Genomic DNA, 24,650 nt, shown 5'->3' with positions numbered 1-24,650 from the left:
GCTCAGGCTTCTGTAGACTCTTTGCACCGGTGGGAATGACCTTGCCAGGAATGGACGGTCAGGGTGGGGCTGCCCCCACCACAGCTGGGCAAATAACCGATTTGCCAGCAACGCCGAAAAATCGGAAACAAAATTCCTGTCAATTCTGACCGACTTTCTGTGGTTTTGATTTAAAAACAACACATGAAAGGAATTTTTGAAACAAAAAAAATCATTTTGGACTGAACCAATTCCGGGTTTTGGGGGTTTTATCTTCTACTGAGACAATTTGGCAAAACCCTCCTGAAATCGCGTGATGATTTGGTGGTGCCGAACCTGTGTTTCCCGATCACAAAACGTTTCGTGTGAACACGTTCACTTGTTTCTACTCCCCACCTCCTGCTCCTAGAGCCGGGTCATTTCTGGGCCCTGCCTTCTCTAACACCTGTGCAGGGCAACACATATGTGGCTATATGGATATACAGGTGCGGCCTATACAGATTTGATAGATATATAGTGCGCTCCAGTTATAAGAATCACTGTTATAAGAATCAATCAAAACCAGGGAGCAAAACCACTGGGACAAAATCATACCTGTACTCTGCTTGCAAGAAGCGACCGCTTATAAGAATCAAGTGATCAGGAGCAGATGTGATTGTTATAAAAGGAGTGCACAGTATATAGAGAGACCTCGTGATAGAGAGTGTGAGATTTTTACTGTTTTCTAATTTCAACTAGGGCTGTCAAGTGATTTTAAAGAAATTAATCGTGTGATTAATCGCACTGTTAAACCATAATAGAATACCGTTTATTTAACTATTTTTGGGTGTTTTCTACATTTTCAAATATATTGATTTCAGTGACAACACAGAACACAAAGTGCTCACTGTATTTTTGATTGCAAGTATTTGCACTGTGAAAAAACAAATAGTGTATTCCAATTCACCTAATACAAGTCCTGTCGTGCAGACCCTCTGTCATGAACGTTGAACTTACAAATGTAGAATTATGTACATAAAAAACTGCACTCAAAAATGAAACAATGTAAAATTTTAGAGCCTGCAAGTCCACTCAGTCCTACTTTTTGTTCAGCCCGTCGCTAAGAGACACAAGTTTGTTTACATTTACGGGAGATAAAGCTGCCCGCTTCTTGTTTACAAGGTTACCTGAAAGTGAGAACAGGCATTCGCATGGCACTGTTGTAGACGGCGTCACAAGATATTGATGTGCCAGACCCGCTAAAGGTTCATATGCCCCTTCATGCTTTCAGGTGACCTTGTAAAGAAGAAGGCGGCAGCAGTATCTCCGTATCTCCTGCAAATGTAAACAAACTTTTTTGTCTTAGCGATTGGCGAACAAGAAGTAGGACTGAGTGGACTTGTAGGCTCTAAAATTTTCAGTTGTTTTATTTTTGAGTGCAGTTATGTAACCAAAAAACCCCCAAAACCTACATTTGTAAGCTGCACTTTCACGAGAAAAAGATCGCACTACGGTACTTGTATGAGGGGAATTGAAAAATACGATTTCTTTTGTTTATCATTTTTACTGTGCAAATATCTGTCATAAAAAATAATGTTCACTGTGATTTCAATTACAACACAGAACACAATATATGTACGAAAAGGTAGAAAAACAGCCAAAATATTTAATACATTTCAATAGGCATTCTACCGTTTAACAGTGCGATTAAAACGGCGATTAATTGCAATTGATTTTTTTGAGTTAATCGTGTGAGTTAACTGCCATTAATCGACAGCCCTAATTTCAACAGATAATATCGATATTTATTTTTAAGTATGTTTCAGATTTTGATTGATTTAAAATTTTTACAATTGTACAGAATTATGGCCTTTAAACCAATTTAATCAATTTAAATTGTCCTAATGGCAGGAAACCATGGGGAGGGGTGTCAGCCAATATTTAATTCATGACTGCATGTGTCGCGGTTGAAAGAGTGAACACTTTACAACTCTTAAAACATGAATTGTCAACATCCCTGTTCAAAATAGCCAACTAAATACCCTAAAATCAAACACTGAGTTCTCAAGCCACAGGTTTCTTACTTGGCCCATCTGCCCATGTCAATTATTACCAGTGGAAATATGTTTTGGCGGTTGGTGTGAGTACGGCGAAATTGATGTTTACCACTAAAAACCAAATCCTCCAAGCCTGTGGACATCCTAACTGAACGTACGAAGTGAACTACTAAGTGGTAAGTAAGAGGTGAGGCAACTGGGCCTAGAATCCGCCATAAGGAAATCAGTGCATTAGCTTAGAATAAGGGTGGATATTGGTTATTGGTTATAAGGTTGGTCTCTCACTGATGCTTGGCATGGCATAAATACATGTAGGCTTGGAAGAATTCAATTTGTTTCATTGCTCAATGGTGGTAAATGTCGATTTCACCGTATCCCACCCCCCGAACAAACCATTTCCATCAATAATCATGGAAAACTACAGCGACAGTTTGACTGAAGGCTATTTACTTTGTAGATTTCAGCACGTGATGTCGCTGGTTTGTGTTTAAGCGAGAGGAGGCCAGGGGAGGTCAGATCTTGTACTGGCCCCACGGGTGGAAGGGACGAGGTGTCGCGCTTCACCATGGCCTCAGAACTTTCCCATTGAAAATGGAAACTTCTCAATGTGGCAAAGGAGCCGAACAGAACAGCGACATCGACTTCCTGAGCAATGCGAGAAACAAGCCGAGAGAGTCTGTCCCACCCAGGCCTGGATTCCCCTGGTTTTCTTCTCCAGACCGACGGAGACGCTCCAAAGTGGGGCCCTTCCACCAACACTAGTTGGTCTGAAAAAATAGATTCCGTCACCCACCTTGTCTCTCTTACGGCCCGGGCCACGCGGCTACAAGAAGACAGTCGACGTTTTGTGTTTTAGTGCTAAAGCTTTATAGGGTGAGTCCAGCAGAGCCCTGCTGTGTCTGCATCGCGCTGAAGCCTGGGATGTCTATTGCGTCAATGGGAAGTGAGAGAAACAGCCCTTCCGTGGGGCTGAAGCCCCAGGGGAGTCAGGCACCGAAACGCCTTCCAGGAGCTGGGCCTTAGTGCCTCCCTCCACCCTCCGATCCCTGTGTCACCCCCTTGAATGCCCCATTTACGGGGCCACCTCTAAGAATCCAGATCCAGCAAACCTCTGAATTTGGAGCCTAATTCCCAGATTCTGAGCTCAGACGGGGGTGGGGAGATCACCCAGCCTGGCCTCATGTGTTGCCCAGGCCGTGGGGCTGCCCTGAATTCATCAGTGGCTGAACAAGAGCCGCCCTTGAAGCAAAACATCCCATCTCGAGGGCAGAATTGCCACCAGTGGAGAACAGGGTTTCCACCTTTCTAATGGCTGGTAACTGGACCCCCAAAGCCCCACCCCCTGCATTGCCTCTTCCCTCGAGGCCCCGCCTTGTGCTCCGCCTCTTCCCTGAGGGCCCCGCCCCCTTCTCAGCCTCTGTCCCCAGGCCTCATCCCTGCTCCACCTCTTCTCCCCAAGGCCCCGCTCCTGCCCTGTCTCTTCCCCCAAAGCCACGCCCCTGCTCCGCCTCTTCCCTCAAGGCCCCGCCCCTGCTTCACCTCTTTCCCCCCCAGATCAAAAAAACCGGTCATCAGGGTTGTCACAAGGCGCCTGGACACACAAGCTGAAACCCAGACTGTCCGGGTGAAAACCGGATAAGTGGCATCCCTGATGGAGAACCCGCCTCAGCCCTGGGTAGATTGTTCCCAGGGTTAATTCCCCTCCCTGTTATAAATTCCCAACTTATTTCCAGTCTGAATTTGTCTAGCTTCAACTTCCCGCCCGCTGGATCTTGGCCTGCTAGATCGAGGGGCCCGCTCTCGCCAGATGTCTGTTCCCCGGGGGGGATATTTCTAGAGGGGACTGAGTCACCCCTCAACCTTCTCCGTGTGACGCTGGATAAACTGAGCGCCTGGAGTCTGACTCCCGCCTGTCTTCCAATCCTTGAGTCGTTCTCCTGGCTCTTCTCTGACCCCTCCCCAAGTGATCTCTGTGCGTCGGGGACTGGGGGGGCCGCGCAGCCGGATTCCACTGGAGGTCGCCTCTGAATGTGGCGGTCGGCTCTGGCCCAGGTCAGAGCAGCCGATCAAACTGGCCCCTTCTGGCCTTGGAAATCTGTTTGTCTCGTGTCTCCTCATTGCCCCTCCGCTGCCTCGCGGGATCCCTAGCTGAGAAGCCGGCGCAAGCAGCAAGCATGTGCAGCTGGCTGGCGGCCGTAGGGGGAAGTGCCAGGTGAGCCGCAGCTGGATCCTAGCGCTTAATAACAGCGTATTCGCAGGTGAGGTCGGCGGCAGGCTCCGCTCTCCGGGTGGGATGCTGCAGCTGGATGGCCGAGTAGTGGACCTCATCCGGGTCACTCTAGGGTAAAGAATAATAATGACAATGCCCGGCTCTGATGGGGAGCTTTACGTCAGCAGAGCTCAAAGCACGGCTGGGGAAACTGAGGCACCGGACTAGGAAGTGACTTCGCCAAGATCACCCACCAGGCAGGTGGAAGAGCCAGGAAGAGAACCCAGGTGTCCTGTGTCCCAGGTCAGTGCTCTATCCACTAGGCAATGCTGTCTCCTAAAAAACAACTCCTCCCCCCCACAATTTTAGCCTTGATGATCATTACGTGGGGCCTTCTGGAGACCCCTTATATCGACACAAAACACATCAGCTAAGGGAGTAACCTCCGTAATAGAGATACACCTGGAGGATAACAGCCCTACCACTGCTGCTGGATAATGGAGCAACTCCTTTAGCTCCACCTTGGGGATAACAGCTCTGCTCCTCCTGCCATCGAATGGAGCAACTCCACCAGCTCACGGCAATGCTGCTACTCAGTCACCAGCAGTTGGATAAGAGCTGGAGCGCCCTACAGGGGAAAGGCCCCAGGCCCCATTCCCTGTCCCAGCTGGTGGACGAGATATTGCTGCACACGCCAGCTGCCCAGGGCTTGTCCCGCTGCCCCCGGCGACACAGAGCACCCCCTGCAGGGCGCTCGCCTCTTCATGTCACCCCCCAGCCCCGTCACTCAGCCTCCCGCCCACCGCTCTGCCCTCCAGCTGCTGGGCGATGCCCCCTGCCCTGCCCCGCAGCTGTGCTCACCCTGACCCAGAGCGCCCAGCCCAGCCTGGTCTTGCTGACGCTGGGAGCTGATCTCACAGGGGGCAGAGCCGGGACAGAACCCAGGAGTCCTGGCTCCCAGCCCCCTGCCCCCGCTCTAACCACTAGACCCCACTGCCCTCCCGGAGCCAGGATAGAATCCAGGAGTCCTGGCTCCCAGCCCCCTACCCCCGCTCTAACCACTAGACCCCACTCCCCTCCCGGAGCCAGGGATAGAACCCAGGAGTCCTGGCTCCCAGCCCCCTTGCTGTAACCACTAGATCCCATTCCCCTCCCAGAGCTGGGGATAGAAATCAGGAGTCCACGCTCCCAGCCCCTCTGCTCTAACCACTGGACCCCACCCTACTCCTGGAGACCTGGGCCGCGTATACACAGAGGAATGAGTCACTCACCTGCAGTACTCTGCCCATCTTCATGGGCTGGCTGTAGATGTGGGATTGCCCGGTGCCATCCGGAGAGCCCGGGAACACCTCGGTGGGCGCGCTGCCACAGAAAGAGAGAACGTTAGGGGGGCTGGGGATGGCGTGAGGCATTTGGGTTGCTAATGTTGGGTCGGCTGCAGTGCTGTGGCTGGGGATTGGACAGGCTGCATCGGTCAACAGCGTACAACCCCTGTGGGTCAGTGGCTGGGGGTGGACCCCTGGGCTAAAGCACCCCAGACCAGACATGAGTCATGGATTTGGGGAATGGGAAATGGGGCCTTTCCTCTCGAGGGGACACTGGCTCCAGTCCAGCCCCGGAGTGGGGGACTGGCTTCCTCGGGAGGGAGGAGGGCAGAGAAGGGGCCTTTCCCTTCTAGAGCAGCGGTCCCCAGACTGTGGGGCACACCACCCTAGGAGGACATGGAGGAACTTTCGGGGCAGTGCAGCCGGGCCAGCCCCCATGGGGGGCAGGGAGGGGGCAGCACCCAGCCCTGCTCTGCCCCAGCCGCAGCTCCAGCCCTGGTCCCAACCCCAGCTCCCAACTGCAGTTCTGAGCCCACTCCCGGCGGGGGACGGGGGTGGGGCAGGGACAGTTTCCATTATGGGTAAGGGAGGGTGCAACAGAAAATGGTTGTGGACCCCTGTCTAGGGAGTGCTGGCTCCGATCCAGCCCCTGCCCCAAACAGGGCTCATCCCTCCAGCAGGGGGCGCCAGGGACACACACACACTGACCTACACCCCAGCAGGAGGTGTATCAAGCTCAGCCTTGGCCACGTTCTCCTAACATGTGGGCACCGCCCCACACCCAGCCCCTGCACAGTAGCTCACAGCCAGGCCCGGCTGTTACCTGGGGGCCCTGGGTGGGGCCAGGCGGGCTGGCTTCCCCATGCCATAGTGCTGGGTGTTCTCATAGATGCGTTCAGACATCGGGGTCTCCCCCGGGCCCGGTTGGTCCTGCAAGGCAGGGAGAAGTGAGGCCGTGAGCCACTGCTCTGGGACTGCTCGGTGATGTCTAACAACAAAGGAAAATGCACATAGACCCCCCCCCGCCCACCGATAAACTACCCAGGGGATTGGAAAGACCTTCTGTCCTGCTCAGGGACGGGGATGGGAAGGGGACAAGGAGAGGAATTTTATAATCCTCTTTTATGGAGAGGTAAACTGAGGGACAGAGATCATCTAAAGTCATGCAGTGAGTCAGCAACAGAGCTGGTGATAGAACCCAGGAGTCCTGGCTCCCAGCACCTCTTGCTCTCGCCCACTAGACCCCACTCCCCTCCCAGAGCTAGGGAAAGAACCCAGGTGTTCTGGCTCCCAGCCCCATAGTTGCACTTACCGGATCGCTGCTCAGTCCCTGGCGTTTGCTCCGCCTCTTCCTACAAATAAAGGAGACCAACAGCTCAGAGGCAAAACGACATCTGCTTCGGTTCAGGAGGGGAAGGAACAGGACAAAGGCTCCCACAAAATAGAACCTCCTGCCTGGGCTTGACCCCTGCTCTCCTGACCACCAGCCCAGCCGTGTCAGCAGGAGGCCACCCAGCCCTTCCCAGGCCCCTGCGGGGGTCAGGTATCTGTGTGGGACCCACCACCACCATTCAATCACCTCCCCCCGACTGGGTTTCCGTGCAGCCGAACTGGCTCTACAATTCTCACTCCCGGATTGCGCGGGGTTCTCCGGCAAAGGCCAGGCGGGAGGAGCTGGGGATGGCCAGACGACCCGAGACGCGGATATCACCGGTTTGCAAAGCAAGCGCAAATACCTCCAAGCTGTGACGCCGACCAGCCCCACCAGCAGCAGCAGGACGAGCGCAACTGCAGGTCCCAGGATGTACGCGGGAGCCCAAACACGGGGGGTGGCTGGAAAGGAGAAAGGAGGGTTCTTGGATCAACCCTGAAGCAGATTTTCGAACCCCATTTGCTGAGGGATGGCAGCCGGGTAACAAGCCCACAGTGAGGCTGCATGGGGCTGGATCATTACACGTGGTGGCTTTGGAGTCAGCAGACCTGATGCTCAGACGTGGAGCCCTCCCGTCCCAGCACCCCCAGCCTCCTCTATAGGCTGTGCTGCCCAGCTGGATGACATTTCCCATGATGCACCACTATCTCCCCTCTTGGTGATGGGGAAGGTGCCTCATAGGAATCCATTGCCAGGGAGCATCATGGGAGATGTAGTTTCAGAGCCTTGTATCCTCATTCTCCACTCTAGGCCAAGGTGTCTGTCTGGACTACATCTCTCATGACGCACCACCAGCTCCTCTCTTGGTGCGGGAAGGGCGTGCAGCATAGGAATCCTACGCTAAGGTGCATCATGGGAGACATAGTCCAGCTACAGATCCTGGCCCACAGAAGAGAATGGAAGCACAAGGCCCTCAAACTACAACTCCCATCAGGCCATTTTCAATGGAAATATTTTGGTTTTTGACATTTCTATGAAAAGTGGAGCTTTCCCACTTGGGAAAAAAAAACCCATTTCCTGGCCAGCTCTACTAGAAATTTTGGTTTTTTTTTTAAATGAAAACCACGATCTCACAAAATCCCATCATTCCATGTGTGTCATAGGAGTCCTTTGGTGTGGTGCATCACGGGACTTGCAGTTCCTGTTCCTCACGTTCTCAGTCTCCTCTGTCGGCCGGGGTGTCCGGCTGAACTACATCTCCTACGATGCACCACCTGGTCCCCTCTTGGTGCGGGGAGGGGCGCTTCATTGGAATTCGTGGCTGTGATGCATCATGGGAGATGTAGTCCAGCCCCTGCCTGTTTGATTAAAGGGCTGGAGGAATCACAGCCATCCTCCCCAAGACCTCGGGCAAAGGCAGCGATGGGCCAAGGGAAGGATGATCCACAGAATCTAAGGGCAGAAGGACCAGCTGGGTGACACAGGCCTCAGGACTCCCCTGAATTCATTCCCATTTGAACGACAGGACTCCCCTGAATTCATTCCCATTTGAACGACAGGACTCCCCTGAATTCATTCCCGTTTGAACGAAAGCCGATCCTTTAGCAAAACATCCCAGAGTGATTTAAACATTTCCCGGGATGGAGAATCCACCACGTCCGGAGATCATTGTGTCAATGGCAAATTCTCCTCCCTGTTCAACATTTGCACCTTATTGCCAGTCTGAATTTGTCTAGCTTCAGCTTCCAGCCCCTGGATCTCTGTCTGCTCGGCCACCAGGCCCATTATCAACGTTCTCTTCTCCGTGTAGGATCTTGTAGACGGGACTCACGTCACCCCTTCCCCTTCCCTTGGTTCAGCTAAAGAGACGGAGCTCCTGGAGTCTCTCACCCTAGGGCAGGTTTTCCAACCCTGACTCCTTCTCATGGCTCTTCTCTGACCCCGCCCCAGCTGATCACTAATTCCTGGGAGTGCGGGCCCCAGAACTGGGCACAGGACCCCAGACGTGGTTGCACCAGGGCGAGATCCAGAGGTAAAATCCCCTCTCTGCTCGATTCCAGATTGCCCTGTTCCTGCACCCCGGGATGGCGCTAGCCCTGCTGGCCACCGTGGCGCTGGAAGCTCCTGGTGAGCTCGTGATCCACCACGATCGCCACAATGACCCTCCCCCGCTGGGCCTACAGCACAAAGGCACAATCCCAGCCCCTCCCCCACTCCGGAGGTCTCTTTTCTCACGTCCCCGGCACTTACAGAGGACGGTGATGTTGATGGGGGGGGACGGGGACTGGCCGATCCCATTGTCGGCCTGGCAGCGATACTCCCCAGCCTGCTCCGCCGTCATGTTCTTCAACACCATTTCCTGCCGGGATCCCTCCAGCTGCCGGCCGCCCTGGTACCAGGTGTAGGAGTTGGGGGCGGGGAGGCTGCTGGTGTAATTGCACGTTAGCGTCACCGATTCCCCTGCCTGCGGGCTGGTGCCCGGCGCTGCCGACACGCGGACACCTGTGGGGGCGTCTGGGGGGCGAGACGGAGACACGGGGCGTTTACGGAGAGAGACAGAGTGGGGGGACCTGGCCTAGAGGGGGGAAGGGATCCAGGGCAGGGGGTGAGGGGCAGGGCCTGGCTCATGTGGCTCCAGGGGGTGAGAACAGGCAGGGCGGCATGGGGATATGGGGGAGGAGTCCCCCAGAAAGTTCTGGGAGCACAAGGCAGTTGCGGGGGAGAGGGTCTGGCCGAAAGCAAGCTGGGGGCCTGGAGCAAATGAGGGGTGGTACAGGGCCTGGCCCATATGGGGCTGGGGGGCTGGGGCAACTGGGGGTGGAGGGGGGCAGAGACTGTCCCAGAGGGGTCCGGGGACACAAGGCAGATGGAGGGGCAGGGCCTGGCACAGAGGCGGCTGGACACCTGGGAAGGTGGGAGGGGACGGGGCCTAGCTCATTGTGGAATGGGGCCCCGGGGCAGGTGGGGGGATGAGCAGTGGCCCAAAGGGGACTAGGACCCCGGGGCAGGTGTGTGGGGGGACACAAACTGAATTTGTCTCTGCTGGGCCCAGCCACGGGAGCAATGCAGAGGAGCAGGGGGCCCAGCCCTGACCCAGCAGCACTGGGTTGAGCAAACCCGGTGTGACGAAGTGGGACTGTTCTTAATGTTTCCTCTGAATAGTGTGCGGGTGCCTCAGTTTCCCCTATGCAGTTCTTAAGTATCTAGGGGGTGGGAGAAGGGTGTATGATCACTTCAGAGCCCTAGAGGGCAGGTGTGTGAAGGAGTCTGGACACAGAGAATGGCCGACACCCTGTTTCCTGGCGACTGATGGCCTGGGCCCTTCCCCCCTGCAAGGTGAGAGCTAAAGGGTTGGAGAACAAAGGAATCAGGTGCCCTCCTGGCCCGGGACAGGGACAAAGCCCAGAGGAGGAGGGGCTGGAAGCAGTTTCAGTTTGGGGCTGGTTGGGACATGGAGTGAAGGGCAGACGTGGTTGTCTGGCTCACTGCCCCCCAAAATGGACCCAGCTGAGGGGTCCTGTTCTCTGCACCTGCAAGCTCTGTGTTAGACCATGTTCCTGTCATCTAATAAACCTCTGTTCTACTGGCTGGCTGAGAGTCACATCTGACTGCAGAGTTGGGGGGCAGGACCCTCAGGCTTCCCCAGGACCCCGCCTGAGTGGACTCGCTGTGGGAAGCGCACGGAGGGGCAGAGGAGGCTGAATGCTCCGAGGTCAGACCCAGGAAGGTGGAGCCGGGTGAGCTGTGTGTCCTGCAGACAGGCTGCTCACAGGAAGGCGACTGCCCCAGAGTCCTGACCAGCTTCGCAGGGAGCAGTTCCAGAGCATCGCCCGGGGACTCCGGGACACCCGGTTAATAGGAGGCGGGGGCGCAATAGAAGGCTGGGGCTCATAAGATGGGTGGGGTGGGGCGAAGCAGGGGGGACAAGGTGGGGGCATGTGGGGCTGGTCCAGGATGCTGTGTGGGGAGTATCGGGGGCTGCGAGGGAGGAGGCTGTCACCAGCCCTCGCAGAGAGGTTCAGATACCCCCAGCCGGGGCCGGAGACCCAGACCCCGCACATGCAGCTCTCTCCGTCGGAGACGGCTGCCTTGTCAACGAGTAAATCCTGCCTGGCTCCTGGCAGCCACACGTCCCCGCGGGACCAGACGTACCCGGCGATGGGCCGCAGGGCAGCAGCCTGGCAGCGCAGGGTAAAACTGTCGCCTCCCCTAGGCGCTGCCTTCTCTGCCGGCTACGAAACCTCGACCCTGGGCACGTTTGGGGCAACGGAGGGCAAAAGTCGGGAGAGAGAGACCCGCTGGACCGACGGCACAAAGGCACAACCCCTGCCCTTCCACCACCCCGGAGGTCTCTTTTCTCACGTCCCCGGCACTTACACAGGACGGTGATGGTGATGGGGGGGGACGGGGACTGGCCGATCCCATTGTCGGCCTGGCAGCGATACTCCCCAGCCTGCTCCGCCGTCATGTTCTTCAACACCATTTCCTGCCGGGATCCCTCCAGCTGCCGGCCGCCCCGGTACCAGGTGTAGGAGTTGGGGGTGGGGAGGCTGCTGGTGTAACTGCACGTTAGCGTCACCGATTCCCCTTCCTGCGGGCTGCTGCCCGGCGCTGCCGTAACGCGGACACCTGTGGGGGCGTCTGGGGGGCGAGACGGAGAGACGGGGCGTGAACGGAGAGAGACAGAGTGGGGGGACCTGGCCCAGAGGGGGGAAGGGATCCAGGGCAGGGGGTGAGGGGCAGGGCCTGGCCCATGTGGCTCCAGGGGGTGAGAACAGGCAGGGCAGCATGGGGATATGGGGGAGGAGTCCCCCAGAAGGGTCTGGGCACAAGGCAGTTGAGGGGGAGAGGGTCTGGCCCAGAGCAAGCTGGGGGCCTGGAGCAGGTGAGGGATGGTACAGGGCCTGGCCCATATGGGGCTGGGAGTCTGGGGCAGCTGAGGGGGGGGCAGAGACTGTCCCAGAGGGGTCCGGGGACACACGGCAGTTGGAGGGGCAGGACCTGGCACAGAGGCGGCTGGACACCCCGGAAGGTGGGAGGGGACAGGGCCGAGCTCAGTGTGGAATGGGGCTCCGGGGCAGGTGGGGTGATGGGCACTGGCCCAAAGGGGGCTGGGGGCCCTGGGCAGGTGTGTGGGGGGGACACAAACTGAATTTGTCTCTGCTGGGCCCAGCCACATGAGCGATTCAGAGGAGCAGGGGGCCCAGCCCAGAGCCAGCAGCACTGGGTTGAGCAAACCCGGTTATTAGGAGGCGGGGGCGGAATATGAGGCAGGGGCAAAGCAGGGGGGACGAGATGAGGTCACGCGAGGCTGCTCCAGGAGGCCGTGTGGGGAGTATCGGGGGCTGCGAGGGAGGAGGCTCTCGCCAGCCCTCGCTGCTTACGCTGAACTTCGACCGATTCCCTCGCAGAGAGGCTCAGATACCCCCAGCCGGGGCCGGACACCCAGACCCCGCACGCGTAGCTCCCTCCGTCGGAGACGGCTGCCTTCTCAACACGTAAATCCTGCCCAGCTTCTGGCAGCCACACGTCCCCGTGGGACCAGACGTACTCGGGGACGGGCCACAGGGCAGCAGCCTGGCAGCGCAGGGTAAAACCATCGCCTTCCCTTAGTGCTGCCTTCCCTGCCAGCCATGAAACCTCGACCCTGGGCACGTTGCGGGCAACTGAGGGTGAGAGTCGGGACAGAGTTTGTCAGCGGGGCCCCGGGACTGAACAAAGGGGCAGGTCCCTCCCTGTCCAGTGCCACAGGGCAAGAATATTTGGTAAAGCCAGGTGAGAGTTTTTCAGCTGGGGAAAGAACCCAGGAGTCCTGGCACCGAGTCTCCCCCACTTTAGCACACTAGACCACCCCCCTCCCAGAACTGGGGATAGATAGATAGATAGATAGATAGATAGATAGATAGAACAGGGGTTCCCAACTCCAACCAGTCGTCCCTCCTCCCCCCATGTCAGGGATAGAACCCAGGTGTCCTGGCTCCCGCCCCCCGCTCTAGCCATGCCATGTGTAGAAGCAGAGCTCACCTGTCCCCAGGGGCTGGGATTGGTCAGAGTCACACTCATCCCTGTATCCATCCACCTGGCATCTCAGCGCCATGCCGGGGTGCAGCTGGGACGGGGATATTCGCAGCTCGGTCGCCCCAGACCTGCCCGGGGTTTCCCCTGGGCTCCGCCGTTCGCCATCTCGGTCGTACCACGAGGGGTGATGGGGGCAGGTTGCCTGCACAGAGCAGGTGAGGGAGGGTCCCGGTTGCATTCGGCGCCCCAGGGAGGGCTGGCACAGATCGTCTGTGAGGAGAGGAGGAGTCAGGAGCCATTGAACCCTGCTGGGGCCCTGGGCCTGGCAGCGCTCCCAGGGGCCGCGGCCTGGCTGCAGAGTGGGGGTAGCCCCCAGGGTGTGGGCATGGCCGAGCCTGGGAGCTCGGCTGGCCCCGGCAATGAGGGCTTGTGGCCAGGAGGGAGAGCAGCAAAAGTTCACCTGAGATACGGGGAGCGCTGGGTCTGCCCGGAGGGGCGCAGCCGCCAGCGGGGGCACCACACATCGGGCCTCAGACTGGAGCCCCAAGCGGGATTGTTTTAATTCTGTCCCGTTCCTGTTATTCAAGTGCCCTGCTTTGGTTTTTCCATTTTCATCCCCCTTCCAGGCACAAAAACCTTAAATCCCGCAAATCCCACACGAGAGACAGATTCCCCCAGGCTGCTAAAACCAACCAACCGACCGACAGAAACCGGTGGGTGACGATCTGATCTGCACCAACGGGATTCAGAGACAATTTTTACCACTAAAAGAAGAAAATCTTGCTTGAACCAGGTAGAAACACACTTCAACTCCTGTTATCACAGAATGGGTCTGACCTGACTTGGGCGGGGGCACTTCCCCAGGTTTGGAGCAAGGGAGATAAACACGGAGAGGAAAGAGAAGCTGAAACAAAATATTTAGCTATTTCCCCAGTAGGTGACTCTTGGTACATTTATGAGATTTAGTGTTTTCCTGCCAATTAACGCAGCCTGGTTTTTTGCCCACCCCCAACAAAGCTCATTTTACCCGTTCCCGCTGTTCGGGGGGGGTCCTGCAGGGTCCCAGTCCCACTATAGTCTCCACCTGAGAGCCCCTCATGCCTGCTGCATTACACTGGCTGCAGGGTCCGTCTCAGCGGCTCTTCAGCGCAGGCCAAGGGTTAGACAGAGGGACGGGGACGCAGGTCCGACAACAGCCTGGGAGTCTAACCCACAAGTCCCCCCTGCGCTAACCACTCCCCCCCACCCTTCCCCTAGAGCTGGAGAGAGAACCCAGGAGTCCTGACTCCCAGCTCTAAGCACTTGCATTCCAGAGCAAGGCAGAAATGGTGTGTGTGTGTGTGTAGGGGCGGCTGGTTTGTATAATTTTTGGTGGTGCCCAGAACAGGTCCAAGCCCTCCCTCCCCCGGCCCCTCCCCCCTTGTAAGCCAATCTACAGTAACTCCTCACTTAAAGTCGTCCTGGTTCACCTTGTTTTGTTGTTTCCTTGCTGATCAATCAGAGCGGGGGCTCTCCAACTTGTTTTTCCGTGGACCACTTGAGAATTCCTGAGGGTCTCTGTGGACCACTTAATGATCTTTCCAAATGTTGTTTGAATCGTTAACTAATCATTGTAAAGCACTTCGGGTGAAAGTACTATATTAAAAAACCCTAAATAATAATGAACTTTTTTTCTTCTACACATAAAAGCACACAACTCATATTTTCATTTCAGTCGTCTTAACCTTTCTAATGGGATGGATGTGCCCTCTCTCCCCCACCGCAGCAGCCCCCAAGCTGGGGCTGGGAAGGAGTGGAGGGGGGGTCTCTCCCTCTCCTTCCCAGCCCCAGCTTGGGGGCTGCTGCGGCAGGGGAGAGTGTGTGTGGGGGGGTCTCTCCCTCTCTCCCCCACTGCAGCAGCCCCTGAGCTCTGGCTGGAAAGGAGGGGGGGTCTCTCCCCTGCCACAGCAGCCACAGAGCTGAAGCTGGGAAGGAAGGGGGTCTCTCCCCAGCAGCCGCAGCCCTGGAGCCTCTTTCTCTGGCCACCGTAGCCCTGCACATCCCAAATTCCCCCCACCCCCTCTTCTCACACCGCTGACCCCTCCTACCTACCCTCTATTTCCCACAAGGCGACCACCTCCCCTTACATGTGCATCTTGTCCAGGGTCCACGCACCTAATTAGAGGAGCCAGGCCTGCGCAGCTCCACTAATGAGGGGGTGGCCCTTCATTCTCTCCTGTGCGGTCACCCAGGAGTGCACCTGAGAGGGAACTAGCCGCGGACCACCTGAATGGAGCTCGCGGACCACTGGTGGTCCACGGACCACAGTTTGAGAAGCTCTCAATTCGAGAACATGCTCGTTTAAAGTTGCCCAATGCTCCCTTATTGGGTTGTTTGGCAGCCGCCTGCTTTGTCCACTGCCTGCAGAAAGAGCAGCCCCTTGGAGCGAGCTGGTGGGGACCAGGGTGGGCCGACAGCTCCCCCATCAGCTCCCCTAAGTTCCCTGTGCAGCAGCCGCCCATCAGGCTCCCAATTGCCGGGAGTTCAGCCGTCCCTGCCCACACGGCCCTGTGCTGCCCCTGCCCTCTGCCGGGGAGCTGCTCTGGGAGCCTCCTGCTCGCTCCGCAGGGCGGGTGACCAGATGTCCTGATTTTATAGGGACAGTCCCGATCTTTGGGTCTTTTCCATATATAGGCTCCTATAACACCTCACCCCGGTCCTGATTTTTCACACTTGCTGTCTGGTCACCCTATGTGCAGGTTGTGATGAAGTGGGACTGTTCTTAATGGTTCCTCTGAATAGTGTGCAGGTGCCTCAGTTTCCCCTATGCAGTTCTTAAGTATCTAGGGGGTGGGGTAAGGGTGTATGATCATTGCAGAGCCCTAGAGGGCAGGTGTGTGAAGGAGTCTGGACACAGAGAATGGCCAACACCCTGTTTCCTGGCACCTGATGGCCTGGGCCCTTCCCCCCTGCAAGTGAGAGCTAAAGGGTTGGAGACCAAAGGAATCAGGTGACCTCCTGGCCCGGGAAAGAGACAAAGCCCAGAGGAGGAGGGGCTGGAGGCGGTTTCAGTTTGGGGCTGGTTGGGACATGGAGTGAAGTACAGACGTGGTTGTCTGGCTCACTCCCCCCCAAAATGGACCCAGCTGAGGGGTCCTGTTCTCTGCACCTACAAGCTCTGGTTTAGACCATGTTCCTGTCATCTAATAAACCTCTGTTTTACTGGCTGGCTGAGAGTCACATCTGACTGTGGAGTTGGGGGCAGGACCCTCTGGCTTCCCCAGGACCCCACCTGGGCGGACTTGCTGTGGGAAGCGCACGGAGGGGCAGAAGAGGCTGAATGCTCCGAGGTCAGACCCAGGAAGGTGGAAGCCGGGTGAGCTGTGTGTCCTGCAGACAGGCTGCTCCCAGAGAGGAGGCTTCCCCAGAGTCCTGACTGGCTTCATGGGGAGCCGTTCCAGAGCATCGCCCGGGGACTCCGTGACACAGGTGGGGAGGGGGAAGAGGGGTGTTGTTGTCAGGGTATCCCCCTCCCCCGTTTCTGCCCCCCATCTCCACAGAGGACCGGGGGGGGGGGGACACAGCAGGGCTCAGAATGGAGGGAGCTTGCTGGCAGCAGCTGCCGTCTCAAAGTCTCTCCCTCACACACAGGGTGTGTGTGTCTCTGCCTCTCTCTGCCCTGCTGTCTTCCCCTCTCCCCCCTCCCTTCCTGCTGCCTTGTAGAGTGAGGCTGCATTAACAGCGAGGTGTTGACTCCTGGGGGCTGAGCCGAGTGCGAGTTCATCATTCGGCAGTAAGGCATTCCCTGGGAACCACCCCACCCTCTGACTCCACCGCCTCAACCGAGCTTCGCAATCATCATCGCTGTGTGCAGTATTCAAGTGTTCGTTTAAAACTTATACTCTGCGTGTGTGTCTAGACAGATAGATAGATAGAGTCTTTTGTGTGGCAAAACAAAAATGTCCCTGGAACCTAACCCGCCATTTTCAGTAATTCTTATGGGGAAATTGGATTCGCTGAACATCGTTTCACTTAAAGTCGCATTTTTCAGGAACAGAACGACCACGTTAAGCGAGGAGTTACTGGACATTTTTTAAAATAATGTAAAAATGTGAGGGCTCTGGGGTGGGGCTGGGATGAGGGGTTTGGGGTGGGGGTCTCAGGGCTGGACAGAGGGTTGCGGTGCAGGGGGGGAGGGCTCTGGGGTGGGGATGGGGATGAGGGGCTTGGGGTGTGGGGGGGACTCAGGGTTGGGGTGCAGGGGGTGAGGGCTCGGGGGTGGGACAGGGATGGGGATGAGGACAGGCTGTCCTGGGGCAAGGGCCAGAGAGGAGGACTCCCCCCAGCCCTCTCCCCACAGGCAGCAGTGAGCTCCAGGGGAGGGCCCCCCCCTTCTCCCCTGCACCACACTCGCACCCCTGCCATTGCACGTGCTCCTCGGGGGTCGTGGGGGGGGGGCTGCAATCACATGTGCCCCTCCCCCCCTGCCGCTGCCCCTCACTGTAGCTTCACTGGGGCTGCCCCCTGTCCAGCGTGGGGCAGGGGCGGTGACTGTGGGCGGGGCCCCCTGTGCTAGTGGAGGGTCCCGCTGGAAAATGAAAGTGTCTGCGGGGGAAGGGCAGGCTCAGGGTCCGCCTGTCCCGGCAAGGGGGGCTGGGAGCCGGGGGGCGCTAGGACCCCGCGGCGGCAGCTGCTGCGGGGAGGCGGGCCCGGGAGCTGCAGGGGAGGGGCGGGGGACACTCGGGGGCGCTGCAGGGGGGCGGCAGGTGGGGCCGGGGGAGAGACCCGGCCTCGAACATTGCTGGAGCCGGGCCCCCGGGCTCGCGCCTGTGTGTGTGTGTCCCGGTGCTGCCCCCTGCTGGAGGGGACAAGCCCTGCTCGGGGTGTCTGCGCTGGCGTGTGGTGCCCTCTCTGCGGTTCTCCTCGGGCCCTGCCTTGACCCGGGGGCGCTGGACGGAGCCTGGTTACCGGAGACACTGAGCTGAAGTCCTGGCTCACTCGTCCAGCTGTCCGTCCTGCCACCGTCCGCTGCTGCGTGGAACTGGAAGCGGTAGGTGCCCTGGTCGCTGGGGCGCAGCCCCGACACCCGCAGGGAGCAGTTGCCCTGCCGGTCCCCCAGATAGCGGGCGCGCCCCTTGAACTCCGGGTGGACAAGAGGCTCCTCCGAGTGATAGACGGTTTGATCCTCGTCCAGTGTCCAGCTCACGATCCAGACCCTCCACCCCGCGGGGTAGGTGAAGGAGCAGGGGATGGTCACGCAGGAGCCGGTCCCTCCAGCCAGGGGCCCTGGTGCGAGTGTCACGTTCCACTCCTGGGCGTAGGCGCCTGCCGGGGACAGGAATCGGGGATCAGACCGGCGCCCGGCCCCTGAGAGTTGGGGAACCCGCCCGCAGGCTGGGCTGCCGCACGGATCCCGCCGGGAGAACCCAGCATCAGCTCAGCCCCCAAACCAGGGGCTTTAAAACACAATCGGGGAAGTTGTGTTGTGGGGCTGTCTGAGGCCCCCGCCCTCTCCTGGCTTGGGGGTGACAGAGAGCCCGGCCAGCGCTCCCCTGTGAATTGGGGAAGGAGAGTTTGGAGGTGCCCCCCCTCCCAACATCAGCCCATCCCCAGCCCAGCAATTACTCACCCCAGCTCCCAAATCACTCCTGTCCCCCCGAGTTCTCCCATCAGTCCAGGCCGACCCCCTCCCCGCATCTGCCCAGCCCCCCTTCCATCTAGTCCGTCCTCTGCATCCCATTAGTTCACCCCCTCTCAGTTCAGTCCCCCTAAAACCCTGCTCAGTTCACCTTCCCTGGCCACCCCCTTCAGTCCAGCCACCCTCAGTTCAACTCCCCATTTGCCCTCAACTCAGGTCCCCATCTCGCCCCTCAGTGCACCCCTCATCCCCACTCAGTTCAACCCCCACCCATAGTAGGGTGTCTGACCCTTGGGCCAGAGGCCCTGACTGCAGGAGGAGCCCCACTGGTGAGGGGTCAGGTTAGGGTTGCCAACTTTGGTTGGACAAATTACTGCCGGTTTCATCACATAATAATCTTTAATTAAAAATTAATTGTTAATTCCTGGACGCTCCAGGACAGTCCTGGAGGGTTGCCAACCCTAGGTCAGGCACTTCCCATGCACAAGGAGTGCGGGGCGGACGCGGACAGGGGCCAGCCAGGCCGGAGCTGGGCGGACGGGCAGGGCAGGGAGCAGAGCTCTCCAGGCCGGCCCAGGAGACACCCTGACTCGCTGCGGCAGCCAGAAGCCCGGAGGCAGGACGTGGCGCAGGGAAAACGGCAGCCCGGGGGACGAGAGCGGCTGAGGCCCTCACTGCTCAGCCCAGGGTGGCCGAGGCTAGACCAGGCTGACTCTGCCGTGAGAACCAGGCGTGTTCTCCACCGGGGTGAAACCAGCAGCAAGGACCCGGCCGCTCGGGGTCAGGTTCAAGGCCAGACACCCCCTAGGCTTGAAGTGGAGCCGCTGGTGCGAGTGGCTGGGACTTCCCTGTGATGGAACCCGGTTCCGAGCGCCCTCCTGGCAGTGTAGACGCACTCCCAGGGCTGGGGAAATGGTCCCCACCGGTCGCCTGGCTGGCGGCGCGTGGCATCTGTGTGAATTACTCACCGGTCAGGAGGCAAAAGGCAGGGACCAGCACCAAGGCCATCTCCGTCCAGGGCAGAGCGCTCAGCCGGCCTGGGAGGGGAAAGGGGCCGGGAATGATTCACCTGCAGCATTTCTGGGTGACAGCTCGTCTGCGCCGGGCGATGGCATCCGGCCGTGGGATCGGCTGCCTCACCAGGTATTTTACACCTAGAGCCCTTTGTAAAAGAACTTCCTAACCAGAAGGGAGTAAAACATGGAGATTGGCCTGGCGGAGCAAGGACTGGTTGCATTTCTATCCCTGTGTGCCTAGCGGGCCATGTGTGCTGGGCTTACGGCCTCAGGGGTGAAATGCAGCCACCTCTGGGGAGGGGCGAGTGGCTCTTCGACAGCTCACAGCAACGCAGAGGGCATTTTTAGGGCAGGACTAGAGGACGGTTCCTAAATGGAGCCGACATGTGCAGGGAGAGTCAGGGAGGTGGAATGGAACAAAGCACTTTGCGGTGTGGCAGGGACCCCAGGGCGACATTCTGACCCCTTGGGATAGAGCCATGTGGGGGAAGGGTATCACAGGCACAAGGGGCAGGGTCGGGGTTCAATGTTTCAGTGGGGAACAGCAAAGCCCCAGATGCAGAGATCAGCCCTGACTGCAAGGGGAGAGCCCCCTACACAGCCCCCCAGCCCGTCCTGCAGCTCTGCACCCCCTCGCGCTTCCTCTGCTGCTTCGTCTCCGATAGCTGGATTGTGTATCGGGGCCCGTCTGTGTGTGTATCTGTGACCGCAGCCTGGGCAGAGCCAGTGTCTGATGTTACCCAACCGCTCCGAGAACGTTCGCTCTGGGTCACGGTGCAACTGGCCAGCAAGGGTCTGAGGGCCCGGGTGCGTTTGAAAATAAATTTCCCTTTTCAGAGCTGGAACTAGAACCCAGGAGTCCTGGCTCCCAGCTTCCCCTCCTTTAACCCACTAGCCCCCACCCTGCTCCCAGAGCTGAGATAGAACCCAGGAGTCCTGGTTCCCAGCCCCGAGCTCTGTCCCAGACATGATGCTCCCTCTCTGAACAGTTGATCAGTCTAGCATGGGCTCCCCCAAAAGATCTCAAACACCTTCAGTGACACCTTCACGAACAGTGAAATGCAGCCTGCTCTGGGGTAGGGCACGGCAGGTGTTTAACAGCGCCGGGTAATGTCGCCCAGCCGTGTTCAGTCCCCATATCTTACACCGTGAGCGCGTCAGGCGGAGACTGGCTCTCACGCTGTGCTTGGGAAGCCCCCAGTGTATTTTCAATGCCACCCCCAGTGACAGTGTGGCCCAGTGGCTGGAGCACACCAGTGGGACACAGAGCCCCAGGTTCTACTCCTAGATCTTTCATGGACCCACCATACAATAGCGGGCCAGTCACTGCTCCTCCCTGTGCCTCAGTTTTCTCTCTCACCTATTGTCTATTTTAATTGTAATTTCTTTGGGGCAGGGACTGTCTCTGGCTGTGTCTGGGCAGCGCCTGCCTCACCAGGCCCCGATCTCAGCTGCGGCCCCTCCCATAAGAAACTCTCACCATTTAATCTCCTTTTAGGCATTTAGAGATGCGAAGAATCATTCTCCCCAACTCTGTCTTTTTGCCCCAAAACAAGGAAAAGCGTCTCCTACCTGGGCTCTGGGCCTGGGTTAGCGGCTGGGTCTCCGGTCTGATCCCACCGCTGACACTAGCAGGAGAGGAGGGAGGTTGGGGGCAGGTAACGAGGAATCATCTTCATCTACATCTGTGGCAATAGCCCCAGGCGCCGTGAGTGGCTGGTGGCTCAGGGGAGGAAAGGGAACCGTGATCGTGTGTCCCCTGCCTTTAAAGGCAATGTACTTGCTGGTTTGGTAGCAATAAAGTCCAGTGGTTACAGTGACTGAGACTCAGGACTTCCGGTTTTTATCCCCAGCTGGGGGAGGGGCGTGGGGTCTAGCGGTTAGAACAGGGGGCTGAGAGTCGGGACTCGGGGGGTCCTGGCTCCACGCACTTCACTTTGTTGTCTGGCTGCCGCAGAGAAACTTCCCCTTTCTCTGGAAATTGCGAAAGCTCAGCCCCAGCGCTGGTGACAACGGGGGGTGTGTGGTGGTGCCTGTTCCTTTTAACCCCGCCCAGCCCCAGAGACTCCCCAGCCCCAGGCCAAATGCGGCCCGCTGGGTTAGAGGTTCGAAGGACCACGGACACCCGGTGCTCGGAGAGGCCCTGGTTGAACGGAATGAGGCTCGGTCCTTTTCTAGCGCTGGCCAGTCTGGGATCTCAAAGTATCTGAGGAGGGCGCTCAGCCCTTGGCGCGTGAGAGGAGGGTCCCCATCCCCCATGGGCAAAGGGGCAGAACCAAGAATAGAACCCAGGAGTCCTGACTCCCAGCCACTGTGAGGGGTTCCCTGGGGTGCAACATGGAACTGGGTACCGCTGAGCCCTCTCACTTACCAACCTGGGCTCCCTCTCACACTGTGATGCTGAGTAAGGACTGAGTCTGGGGAGGGCTACAGGAAGATAGTGTCTCCAGGGAGGAAGGCCTGGGGATATGGCCCCATACCAGGGCTGGACAACTTGTCAAAGAGGACATGAAATTGTATAAAAGATCCTTGGGTCCTGAATCTGTCATCTCAGATCTGCTTAAGCTTCTTCAGGGGAAGTTTGAGTTGCAAGATTGAGGTCCCAGTTGTGCGGGTGCGCCCTGAATGTGAGATTTGGACATTGGACTATGAACTATTTCTGAAAAAACACTTTGTGGCTACAAAGCTCAGCATCTCTGCTCTGAATCTGCACCCAAAGGAATTGAACTCAGGTCTGTCTGTATATGGATCTTTTAACCAGACTCTCTCTCTTGTTTTTTAATAAATTTTAGTTTAGTTCATGAGAATTGGCGGGAGCGTGTATTTGGGTAAGATCTGAAACATTCCTTAAGCTGGGAGGTGATGCGTCCGATCCTTTGGGGGTTGGTAGAACCTGTTCTTTTATATGATGAAATACGATTTACAGAAATGTTCGTCATATTTGACGTGGGTACCTGGATGGAGGCCTGAGGCTGGGTCACTTTAAGGGAACTGTGTTGTTTGGATGGCTGAGTAACCCGTGAGGTAATAAAGAAGCTGTTTTATGCTGTCTTGGTAAATCTAAGTGTTGGAATATCCACCAGCTTTATGGGGATTGTCTGCCCCATTCTTTGCAGTTCACCCTAATTGAGTACTAAAAAAATAATACCAATAGGATCTTACAAGAGGGATAAGGGAAAATGCCACGTTTATTGTAAATACAACACTTAGCATATTCTTTCAGTCACACAAAATACACACACACACACACAAGTCCTGCAGATGGTCTTTATAGTTACCAGTCTGTTTGTAGCTCAAGTCAATGTACTGGCCAGTTAGATTGAGCACGAGTGAGGAGCAGGGCTCTGTCGGACGCGACCCGATGCTCCGAGGCTTTGCAGGACTGAACCCAGAGTTCCACGGCAAAACACCCCATCTTTATAGTTGTAAAGTCCCATTTGAGTCCATGCATTTTGCAATGTCCTCCTGTAATCATTAGTCCTTAAGTGGTGTTAATCTTGGGGTTTTCTGCTGTTATCATGTATTTGTTGTCTCGCCTTGGGGGTGCCTGCCTCACCTCTGAGGTCCTCAATGCTGCTGACATGTTTAGCGTGGAGACAATGGATATTTTCTGATTGTCTCCTGCTGTTTCCAAGTCTCTCACTTTTTCTTGACCATCTGGACATTTGGGATGGCTTTCACACTTTCTCTTTTCCTGATGCATGCATTCCTCATTCCCACAAACAGTCTCTCACAGAAACCTTCCAAGGTATACAGAATACATTGTAAATTAAGCCTTGCTAAATCTTAGAACTAAAACAATTCACATTGGGGCTTCAGGCCCTCAACATTTCTCTAATCTATTTACCAGAGACACAATACAAAATCCTGTCTTTTACTAACTAAACTTTAGAACAGGTCCTAATTGTAATGCATATGGGAAACAGGATCCCAGTCTCAGACAGTCATTCCTTTCTGTTATTCCAAAAGGGTGGCTGGCAGAATGAAATCAAGGTTTACAGCAATTCTGATAGTACAATTTTAAAATTTAGCCCTACAGAGTGACCACAGCTGGCTCCCTACTAGGATCCCCGTCACAGCCATGAAGACGCTGTCACGGTTCCTTTTCTAGGGGAAGGGCTGGGAGTGGTTAGAGCCAGGGGGACTCCTAGGCTGTGTTGTCGGACCTGAGTCCCTGTCATTGTCTAACCTGACTCTCGCCCTCAGTCGCCCCCAACATGCCCAGGATCGAGGTTTCGTGGCCGGCAGGGAAGGCAGCACTAAGGGAAGGCGACAGTTTTACCCTCCACTGCCAGGCTGCTGCCCTGCGGCCCATGACCGGGGACATGTGGCTGCCAGAAGCCGGGCGGGATTTACGTGTTGAGAAGGCAGCCGTCTGAGCCCCAGCCTCGTGGCTGCCAACCTGCTCCTCATCGTCCTCGTTAATGTGGGGGCTCGTTACCTGCTCGGGAGAGGCTGGCGGCAGGAGGGGGCTGTGGAGGGTAAGAACCGGGCTGGGCGGATGGCAACAGGGATGGGGATGGTGCAGGGGGATGGTGATTTGGGGGGCTGGTGGGAGACACCTAGGGGAATACCGGGGTGTAGCCGGTGAGTTTAGCTGATAGTGAGGTTGCGATTCATTAACATGTCATGTCCCGTACAATCCCTGTCTGTTCAGTCGAGTTAAGGGGCTGGATTATGGAGGGCTCCAGCCAATGAGGAGTTCGACGGAATAGGCCCGTGTTCGAGAGCTCAGGCGGGAAGGCTGAAACGCGAGGCCTGTGGGCCGAGGCCTGCAAGGTTTTAGCTTCCCTATTTTGGGCCTCGGAGCGAAGAGACGCTGACAGAAGGAAGTGAGCGAGGAAAACCCTGAGGCCCTGAGATGCTGGGCAAAGAGGCGCCAAGGAGCAAAGTTACAAACCATCAGCCGGAAGATGAACTTTAAATCGCAGAAACGCCGTAGCAGCACATCTGGCTCCAGCGTGTGTCTGCAGCCCCGGCTACGGGTCGTGTGTCCGTGCTAACGAGAACAAAGAGAACTAGACACGGCCTATAGAAACCGGGGGCCTTAAGTCTCGAGGGGACACAGACCCCGAAGG

At 57.1% G+C, this 24,650-nt stretch overlaps 2 protein-coding genes and 1 long non-coding RNA gene across 12 annotated transcripts in view; all 3 read right to left on the bottom strand.

The window, feature by feature from the left end:
• LOC102937842 (B-cell receptor CD22) overlaps positions 1–24,650 on the bottom strand; it is a 280,912-nt gene that overhangs the window by 161,820 nt on the left and 94,442 nt on the right. The gene's annotated exons all lie outside the window — the stretch shown is intronic.
• Positions 1,733–24,650, bottom strand: part of LOC114019448 (B-cell receptor CD22-like) — a 163,216-nt gene continuing 140,298 nt past the window's right edge. For 4 of the 10 annotated variants that reach the window (XM_043535159.1, XM_043535152.1, XM_043535161.1 and 1 more), the window contains 7 exons: positions 11,299–11,562; positions 9,172–9,435; positions 7,286–7,382; positions 6,862–6,901; positions 6,373–6,479; positions 5,496–5,586; positions 1,734–4,353 (listed from right to left, as the gene is read on the bottom strand). In XM_043535159.1, coding sequence (XP_043391094.1) covers positions 4,246–4,353; positions 5,496–5,586; positions 6,373–6,479; positions 6,862–6,901; positions 7,286–7,382; positions 9,172–9,435; positions 11,299–11,562 — 971 coding nt within the window. In that variant the 3' untranslated portion in view covers positions 1,734–4,245. Of the gene's footprint in view, positions 4,354–5,495; positions 5,587–6,372; positions 6,480–6,861; positions 6,902–7,285; positions 7,383–9,171; positions 9,436–11,298; positions 11,563–12,305; positions 12,588–12,945; positions 13,210–24,650 lie in introns of all 10 variants that reach the window. The other 6 variants (XM_037882791.2, XM_043535153.1, XM_043535155.1 and 3 more) reach the window with 3 other exon arrangements.
• LOC119564096 lies at positions 22,743–24,644 on the bottom strand. Its single transcript, XR_006287325.1, has 2 exons — positions 24,473–24,644; positions 22,743–23,312 (listed from the first exon to the last, which is right to left on the bottom strand). It is a non-coding gene; the product is annotated as an uncharacterized LOC119564096 (long non-coding RNA).

The sequence above is a fragment of the Chelonia mydas genome, chromosome 24 (assembly GCF_015237465.2).
Source record: "Chelonia mydas isolate rCheMyd1 chromosome 24, rCheMyd1.pri.v2, whole genome shotgun sequence".
NCBI lineage: Eukaryota > Metazoa > Chordata > Testudines > Cheloniidae > Chelonia > Chelonia mydas.
This window is presented reverse-complemented; position numbering and strand designations above follow the sequence as displayed.